This window comes from Montipora capricornis, chromosome 6 (assembly GCF_036669925.1).
Source record: "Montipora capricornis isolate CH-2021 chromosome 6, ASM3666992v2, whole genome shotgun sequence".
NCBI lineage: Eukaryota > Metazoa > Cnidaria > Anthozoa > Scleractinia > Acroporidae > Montipora > Montipora capricornis.
In genome coordinates this window covers 73,717,745-73,727,744 of record NC_090888.1, presented here as the reverse complement: position 1 = coordinate 73,727,744, position 10,000 = coordinate 73,717,745, and the positions used below count along the sequence as shown (strand labels likewise).

At 43.0% G+C, this 10,000-nt stretch overlaps 1 protein-coding gene across 1 annotated transcript in view; it reads left to right on the top strand.

The window, feature by feature from the left end:
* The window catches only part of LOC138054522 (ornithine transcarbamylase, mitochondrial-like), a 31,157-nt gene that overhangs the window by 20,978 nt on the left and 179 nt on the right, over nt 1–10,000 (top strand). The window contains exons 9-11 of the mRNA XM_068900973.1: nt 4,449–4,598; nt 6,792–6,929; nt 9,436–10,000. The exon at nt 9,436–10,000 is cut by the window's right edge and continues 179 nt beyond it. Of these exons, the coding sequence (XP_068757074.1) occupies nt 4,449–4,598; nt 6,792–6,929; nt 9,436–9,495 (348 nt within the window). The 3' untranslated portion in view covers nt 9,496–10,000. The remainder of the gene's footprint in view (nt 1–4,448; nt 4,599–6,791; nt 6,930–9,435) is intronic.

Below are 10,000 nucleotides of genomic sequence, written 5' to 3'. Positions count from 1 at the left end.
GCGTTTCTCCCGAGGGGCGGGGGGGGGGAGGGGGGGGGGTTTGCATGGTTTCAATCCATGTTTTGTCCGAGTGGGCTTTTCTTTTTTTTTTTTTTTTTTTTTTTGAGAGAACTGTTGGTCGTCCCCGAATATTACTATCAAAAGAAAATATTGGAGGCTACTTAGATATGGGTTATTCTGTGTCTCAGACTGCCGAAGCATGTGGTGTCTCGGTCGGCTTTGTACTGCAGAATATCAGCAACTGGGTATTTCTACAGAGATCGGTTTAAATTCTAGCCTAACAGTTTGGACACAGAAGTAAGCGATATCAAGATTAATCATCCAAACTGTGGAAAAGTGATGATATCCGGCCATTTAAGAGCAAGAGGAGCAGGGGCGTAGCGTCCATACAATACAATACAATACATACTTAATTGACCGCTCCCCATAGGGGCTTTTCAGGGCCAATGAAACACAACGAAACGACAGAACAGAACAACAACAACTGTTAAGAATCCTAACTGGCTGGAGGCAAACCAGTTGGCTATTTACAAGTGCGGCTAGGAAGTTGAACCAGGGACTACCAGGATCAAATTCAACGAGTGGTGAGAGCGGGTCTTGAACCCGGGATCTCCGAATCTCAAGGCAAGCGCCCTAACCACTGGGCCACTCTGCCTCCGGCAGGCCATAAAACGATCAGGAAGTACAGGAAACAACAATCTTAGCATTTTTTCTTCAAATGGTCTCGTTGAGTTCCTCCTGTAATCTATTTGAGATACTCTTATACACGTTGTATGCTTTGCACGGCCTTACCGGATGCCGTTCGCGACAACGTGCATGAGAATAATCATACACGCACGTACGCCCATGCGTGCAGCTCAAATCCGGGAATCCTTATTCCATGGAGGCATTAATATTGGATCCAGAATTTGGACTCAAGGGTCTGGAATCGAAATCTACCTAGAAGCCTTAGAAAACAAACTCTCGCCATGTTGGCGTTTTCAAGTTCCTTTGTCACGAGACACTCTCTGTGATAGCAAGAGGACGGCTGTTCCGGAATCTGGGAACTGCAAAAGTAAATGCCCGGTCTCCAAAGGTCTTTCACCATGCAGGTTTGCATGGTTTCAATCCATGTTTTGTTCGAGTGGGCTTTTCTTTTTTTTTTTTTTTTTTTTTTTGAGAGAACTGTTGGTCGTCCCCGAATATTACTATCAAAAGAAAATATTGGAGGCTACTTAGATATGGGTTATTCTGTGTCTCAGACTGCCGAAGCATGTGGTGTCTCGGTCGGCTTTGTACTGCAGAATATCAGCAACTGGGTATTTCTACAGAGATCGGTTTAAATTCTAGCCTAACAGTTTGGACACAGAAGTAAGCGATATCAAGATTAATCATCCAAACTGTGGAAAAGTGATGATATCCGGCCATTTAAGAGCAAGAGGAGCAGGGGCGTAGCGTCCATACAATACAATACAATACATACTTAATTGACCGCTCCCCATAGGGGCTTTTCAGGGCCAATGAAACACAACGAAACGACAGAACAGAACAACAACAACTGTTAAGAATCCTAACTGGCTGGAGGCAAACCAGTTGGCTATTTACAAGTGCGGCTAGGAAGTTGAACCAGGGACTACCAGGATCAAATTCAACGAGTGGTGAGAGCGGGTCTTGAACCCGGGATCTCCGAATCTCAAGGCAAGCGCCCTAACCACTGGGCCACTCTGCCTCCGGCAGGCCATAAAACGATCAGGAAGTACAGGAAACAACAATCTTAGCATTTTTTCTTCAAATGGTCTCGTTGAGTTCCTCCTGTAATCTATTTGAGATACTCTTATACACGTTGTATGCTTTGCACGGCCTTACCGGATGCCGTTCGCGACAACGTGCATGAGAATAATCATACACGCACGTACGCCCATGCGTGCAGCTCAAATCCGGGAATCCTTATTCCATGGAGGCATTAATATTGGATCCAGAATTTGGACTCAAGGGTCTGGAATCGAAATCTACCTAGAAGCCTTAGAAAACAAACTCTCGCCATGTTGGCGTTTTCAAGTTCCTTTGTCACGAGACACTCTCTGTGATAGCAAGAGGACGGCTGTTCCGGAATCTGGGAACTGCAAAAGTAAATGCCCGGTCTCCAAAGGTCTTTCACCATGCAGGTTTGCATGGTTTCAATCCATGTTTTGTTCGAGTGGGCTTTTCTTTTTTTTTTTTTTTTTTTTTTGAGAGAACTGTTGGTCGTCCCCGAATATTACTATCAAAAGAAAATATTGGAGGCTACTTAGATATGGGTTATTCTGTGTCTCAGACTGCCGAAGCATGTGGTGTCTCGGTCGGCTTTGTACTGCAGAATATCAGCAACTGGGTATTTCTACAGAGATCGGTTTAAATTCTAGCCTAACAGTTTGGACACAGAAGTAAGCGATATCAAGATTAATCATCCAAACTGTGGAAAAGTGATGATATCCGGCCATTTAAGAGCAAGAGGAGCAGGGGCGTAGCGTCCATACAATACAATACAATACATACTTAATTGACCGCTCCCCATAGGGGCTTTTCAGGGCCAATGAAACACAACGAAACGACAGAACAGAACAACAACAACTGTTAAGAATCCTAACTGGCTGGAGGCAAACCAGTTGGCTATTTACAAGTGCGGCTAGGAAGTTGAACCAGGGACTACCAGGATCAAATTCAACGAGTGGTGAGAGCGGGTCTTGAACCCGGGATCTCCGAATCTCAAGGCAAGCGCCCTAACCACTGGGCCACTCTGCCTCCGGCAGGCCATAAAACGATCAGGAAGTACAGGAAACAACAATCTTAGCATTTTTTCTTCAAATGGTCTCGTTGAGTTCCTCCTGTAATCTATTTTAGATACTCTTATACACGTTGTATGCTTTGCACGGCCTTACCGGATGCCGTTCGCGACAACGTGCATGAGAATAATCATACACGCACGTACGCCCATGCGTGCAGCTCAAATCCGGGAATCCTTATTCCATGGAGGCATTAATATTGGATCCAGAATTTGGACTCAAGGGTCTGGAATCGAAATCTACCTAGAAGCCTTAGAAAACAAACTCTCGCCATGTTGGCGTTTTCAAGTTCCTTTGTCACGAGACACTCTCTGTGATAGCAAGAGGACGGCTGTTCCGGAATCTGGGAACTGCAACAGCAAATGCCCGGTCTCCAAAGGTCTTTCACCATGCAGGTGTGAGGAACCTTGAGAAGACCCAGGGTGTCACTGGGAGTAGCATTCCGGGGTCTTGACTTGCAAAAGATCCTGCAGATACATTGGCGCCATGCCCCTGAGAGCTTTGAACACCAGACGGGCTATCTGTTCGAAGAGAGATTGCTAACGCTCAGACATTCAAGACTGCTCGTTCACCATTCCGTAGCTGACGTGGCAACGCGCGAAACAGATGCAATGAATAAACCATCAACATGAATACCGATAGACGCAGCGCACGCGCGCTTGCAACACTGTTGAATGTGATGGCCGAACGAATGCATCACTGTTGTTCACAAAAGAAACGTTGGATGATGTTGAAGACGATGTCTTATGGAAATAAAACTTCGTTCAACAACTTCCAACATCATACAACATGGTGGCCAAACGAGTGCAACATGTTCATTCAACAATGTTGGATAATGTTACACTAACGTGTTCAGTGGACCCGTTTGGCCAGGCCTTAACGGCAAGAAACGTAAGAGTGGACGAAAGCAAAACTCTACCCTTCGAAGCCCCCACACAGTGTCAGTCTTCAGTATCACCAGTTCCCGGTTATTTTTTAAGGATATGTTATGATGATGATGACGACGTTGTAACAGAGTTGCAACGCCTTGCCCTTTGCTTGTACTGTAAACCCCCTGCAGAGAAAATTCGGCGGGTGGGTAAAATAAACACTAACTACTGCATTTTCCTTCGCATTTATTTATTGAATTGTCCTTCGAAAATAGTCGGAAATGGCATTTCCCAGACCCTAAATGTCAAATGTTACTGTGGGAGCGTGCCCCCAGAGCCCCCTACGACTGACCCCTAACCCCACATCCATGTGAACAGGCTCTGAGATAAATAACCAATCTATATTTTTCAATCTGTGAAATAAGTGATTTGCAAATAACCACATTCATTTTTTTGGTTATTTGTTAAATAAAAAATGACGCATTTTGGTTATTTAGAAAAAACAAAATTGTAATGTGGTTATTTACATATAACCACGTTTGTTTTGTTTATTTACATATAACCACTCTAAATAATAAAAATAAGCTGTAAAAGCAGGGTCACATACAACGCAAAAATGGAAGTAACGAGAATGACTGGATTTTGCTGTGTTGTTTTTACCGTTTTTGAGTCTAAAACATGGAATGAAATTGGAGTTATTTGGTAATACGGGGTGATATTTTATCATCATCCAGGAGCTTAGTAAACTTAATTGTTGTTTTTTTGTCTTAAACTGTAGAATGAAACGTTGGTCAACTTGACTAATGACCCAAGGGAAGCATGTTCTGGGGCAGATGTGATTGTGACAGACACGTGGATCAGTATGGGCCAAGAACAAGAAAAAGCTGATAGGTTAAAGTCTTTTGCTGGTTATCAAGTTGACAGCAAGGTTTGTCGCGTAAGCAATCGCAGAAACGTCGTCCCGCAAGCCATTGAACTTAAAACTCTTTAGTTTGCAATGGATGAGAAACAAGTTGCAAGAATAAAACCCATCCATTTATTAAATTTGTAAATTTATCAGTTACATTAACGACACCGTAAGAACGTGTGGAAAAAGGTTAATTTCCCAAACAAGCAGGCGAGCATAAATTAGCATAAATTATAGTGCTCTGCCGAGTTGGTATTGCGATGTTCACTGTCGTAGCGAGGCTTATTAGCACTAAACAAAATAATATCTTATTTGGCTGCCATCATGAAAGATGTCTATAACAATGGGTGACGGCAAGCGAAATATCGCAATACTCCGGTCAGCTCCAATAAAGCTATTTTCTACTGAGTATTTTTCCCAGGGGACCCGCACACTATGCCCCATTCATTCCTCATTTTAAATATTTGCCGCAAAGCATGCCGTCCCTAGGGAAGTATTGCGTAACCATAAACATCGTGTTAAGCATAAAAACCCTCATCACTCGCTACATCTCTCTGTCTTTTCGAAAACGAGGAAGCTTCGTATCTCTTTGGTTGTCTTTCCTTTATTCATTACTGCCCTGCTCCAAGCAACTGTGGTTTCATGGCGGCACAAGTTCCAGTTTCCGTTAGTAATTCTGCGCTTCAACGAGCTCTCGATGTCCCAGCTGCCTCTGTTCAAGTTGATCTCGGGCAACCCAGCGCAGGCTGTTACTCCTCCGCCGGTTGAAGAACCGGCTGCTGATATCGTAGGTACTTTGTTCGTATTTTATTCGAACTGGGCTCTTTCTGCCTATTTTGTGGTCATCACGAGTTTACTGTAACTCGCTGTGCCTTATTATCCTGGCTCTCTCTAGGCCTTTCGTGCACACTCTATTTGTTCCGTAAAACAGCTTTCGGAGCGAGTGGGTTTTGTCTTGCCTCGCACCGGTGGCTCAGTTGGTTGAGCACCGGGCTGTCACGCGGGAGGTCGTGAGTTCAACTCTGGCCGGACCAACACTCAGGGTCTTTGAATAACTGAGGAGAAAGTGCTGCCCTTGTAATAGGTCTTATTCACGATGGCCGCCATGTTGGTCATGCAAATTAGCCATGTGTTATGCTGGGGGGCAAACATTGGAAAAAAAGCAAATTGCTGAAAATCAGCTCGTCGAAATATTGAAATAACATTGCAAAAAGTCCATTTTAGTATTTAGAGCTAAGTACCTTTTATAATAATTTTATATCTTTTGATTGCCTTTGACATTTTGACTTTCTACTTTGTTATCTGCTCATTTTTCACTAAAAAAACGTCGAAGTAACTTGTGTATTGATTGTATTTTACTGCTTAGGTGATAAACATTCAATGAACGTGAAACAAATCATCTGTGTAGCTAAGATGTTCGTTATAACCTCTTAAACTTGTGTTGTTTTCCCCCTCAGAAGTGTGTCCCTAATTTGCATGATAATAGCAAATCCAACATGGCGGCTATCGTGAATAAGGTCTATTGCATCTGCAAATGGTTAGACTCTCTAGTCTTCTCGGATAAGGACGATAAGCCGTAGGCCCCGTCTCACAACCCTTAAATGTTAATAATCCTGTGGGACGTAAAAGAACCCACACACTTGTCGCAAAGAGTAGGGCATGTAGTTCCCGGTGTTGTGGTCTGTCTTCTGTGCTATATCATGGTTGGGAGGGTAAAAGGGCGCACTTAATTTGGAGCCTCGCTCTGTTGTGCGACGCCCACCACAGCCTGTTTCTCAATTGTGGTGAAAGTGATGAAATAAATAAGTTTTTGTGGTAGTGCACTGTAAGTGCACTGCACACTATGTCACCGGGTTGTAAGAGTGTAATATTTTTGCTTGGGGACCTGCACACTACGCCCCATTCATTCCTCATTTTGAATGTTTGCCGTGTAGTATGCCGTCCCTTGGGACGTATTCCGTAACCATGAACATCGTGTTCAGCATAAAAGCCCTCATTACTTCGCTTCGCTCCACCCACCTCCTGGAAGCGAAGATACGCTCTTCTCCTCTGGAGCTACCCGCTCCCAATCGCCTCCAGGCTGATCTTACCATAACCTAGCTGGGCATTGTTAGCGGGGACCTCGGTGGAAATATTGCTATTTTTTCAAGATAACGCTTTGGACCAGAACAACAACATTCAAGTGTAATTCCTATTTTGCTGTACTTTTTTCAGCTGATGTCTCTTGCCAATAAAGATGCAGTTTTCTTACATTGCCTTCCTCGAAAACCAGAAGAGGTTACTGACGAAGTTTTTGAGTCTGACAAATCCCTGGTTTGGCAAGAGGCAGAGAACAGAAAGTGGACAGTAATGGTGAGATAATGCAGTGTGTGTCAAAATTAGTTCCATGTCTACGTTTTAAAAAGGATAACAGCTTCATTTTAGGTTGAAAATAAAAATTCGCGCGAAATCTCTGTAACTTCATTTTACACTTAGAGTGACTGAAAAAATCTTTTTCTGACGTTAAAAGCTATGGCTACCTATTAATCATTTGCCAGAAAGAACACTGCAAATTCCTGTCATCTTTATGAGGAAACTGCTCACAACACGAATCCGCAACGGCTGAAAAATCTCACAAAAACCTCTTCCAGCGTAAACTTTATTGAAACAAACAATATATTTGCTATTAAGGCAAAAGCCCTTCTTATTTCAATAGCGTTAGGCGCAAACAAGAAACGTATTCCGTGTCACAAACCATATACAATTGCATAAATTTCTCACATTTCAGGATCAAACCGTGAAGAACCTTTTCCGTGAATAATGAAGCGCAAAAAAGACAGCATGCTTTATTTTCAATAATTCTTCAATGGCACGTTTCCACTTTTTTTTCACCTGAATACTGTGGAGAGTTGAGTACAAAATAAATATAAACAGCCAGACATCTGCGATGCGACTTCAGTAAACTCAGATGCATTCAAGGTGTTCGATTCCTTCAATGTTTGTGAAACCCATACAGAATTTGCCATTTGGTTTCAGTGTTGTACGTAACACTACGTTAGTAAAATATTAGGGTTAGGGTTATTTTTCACCGCCTGTCTTGTTTATGCAATTGATGTTCCATTCTTGAACTCTGTCAGGGTATATTTTCTTTAAAGATCAACTAAAACGCCATTCGCGTTACAATGACTTCGACGCCATTGCAGGTTAATTCGATATTCTAATGTGTCCACCGGATACAATCTACGCATTTCCACTACCCCCCGAAACCTTCCAAAAATACTCGCAGAGGACTCTACTTCGCTCAGAGACAGGGCAGGGGAGTGACAAAGACCTATTGCGCAACTTTTCCATTTTCTTGACACGGAGCAACCTCGTTCCCAGGGTCTCTCATCTTAACGCCTGGGGCGAGCGAGGAGAGACCCTGGTAGGTCTGGTCACGTGTCTCCCAGAATCTGGGAGATGACAATTTATCCAATGAAGGGAGGGGCGGCTTAGTAAGAATTTTGTCTATACTGAGACTACGGGAGTCCGGAATGTGTTGTCACCAAAACAAACCAAGTTTTACGTGCTGCGGTATGGGAACATATGTTCTTCTGCGGCTATGTCCGGCGATAATAGTTTGCAAACGCCGAAGAAAACATTTACATCGTCTCTCATAAGTTGCTGTAGATTGTGCGGTTCAGTCAAAGACGTTTTACATTGTAAAAATCTGTTCAAGAAGGTCACTGAAGAATTGCTCGCCTTAGCCGAGGCTGTGTTTGGAAGAACTTTACAACGCCATGAATTCGACGTGAATTCGACATGAATTCGCCATGAATTCGACAAAGCTCAACGCGACAAATTCCTTGTTTAGAGAGGACCCCTCCCTAGTGTTTTCAATTGTCATGGAAGCCCATGACCAGACCCTACCAGGGTCTCTCTTCGCTCGAGAGACCCTGGGAACGAGGTTGGACACGGAGAACTCATTTTCTGACTGGACTGCCATATGGCAACCTAGTAAAGAGTATAAATAGAGATAAATTAAGGTTGAGACAGCCTCTATTCAGTAGACTAGTAATCCAGAATTAACATTTATTTTCGCCAAAGGCGAGGTGAAACTAACCCTAACCCTAACTGAGACAAAGGCGAGGTTTTAAGTTCACCGGTATTCACCGAGCCGGAGGTGAATAATTGTTTTAGTATAACTGCGTAGGTGATCATTTGAAAAATATGCATTTTCTTTAACACAATTCTTGGATTGCATCCACGTGATGAGACGGCCATGTTGGTGTACAAAACAATTGAAAATGACCCCATAAGTTTTGCACAATAGTAAAGTCAAATTCCCAAAAGACATTTTTCTGCATTGTTCTGTACACCAACATGGTCGCCGTGACGTCAGATGCAAACCATTAATTTATTTCTTCGTCTGTGACCTCGACAAAACGGGTTGCGACCATTTGAACAAACCGCTTAGGTGGTTATCGCGTAATAATCACCTCAAGTGCAACCAATCAGCACGGAGAATTTTCAGTAACCATCTATGTGATTATACTAAGAAGGTAATATTTCATTTTCGTTTTTGACGAAGACATTAGAGATGATGTCTTCAATCAATTTGATGGGCTTTGAAAACAGCTAACTCCAACATCAGAACAACGGAATATCATTGGCTGTGGGGAGAGAAGGGATGGGAAGGGGACGACAGTGTGGTCTGGCAGTTGCTATGGTGCCAGATGTTCATGCAGGTTCGTCGAGTTGGATTCGTGTCAGACGGACCTTGACCCTAAATTCAACAACAATGCTATATCCTCCAGGTACCCATTCATGAATAGGGCTTAGCCAAACCCTTATGCTTTGCACCAATTAGCTAACTCTTTGTCCTTCTGTCATTTTGTAGGCAGTGATGACTTGTTTGATGCAAGATTACACTCCCATTCATCCCATGCCAAAGTTTTAGCCCTAACCCTTCAGTCTGACTTGTGTGTGGCATTTACGGATAGAGAATAAGAGTTTTTTTTTTCAGGGTGGCTCTAGAAGAGAATTGTGTGTGAATTCTTTTATTTCCCAGAGGTTTTGAACAAGCATGGTTTCATTTCAGGCCTATGCAGTATCGATCGTAGACAGAAAATGCTTGTCATTTGCAAATGTCATTACGCAGTCGACACTTTCGTCTTAGTTGTGTAAGACCGTTAAGTGTTGTTGGAGCCAAAATGTTATTGAATCACAGACTTTTTAAACCCCTGGAGCTAACCCCGAATTAATGTGGAAAGGACAGTAGATAATAATAAGCCCTGTTTCAACGCTCAGGGGCCATAAGGAGATGAAGCAACGACCAAGGCAATAGAAACGAAAAAATTTAACTTCACGGTGGATGTATTGTAATCACGTCGCCACTTTTTTTTTACCTGGTTGCTTGAAGTGATATGGTTGCGTGTTGTCATTCTCCTCAAAGCCATTAGTAA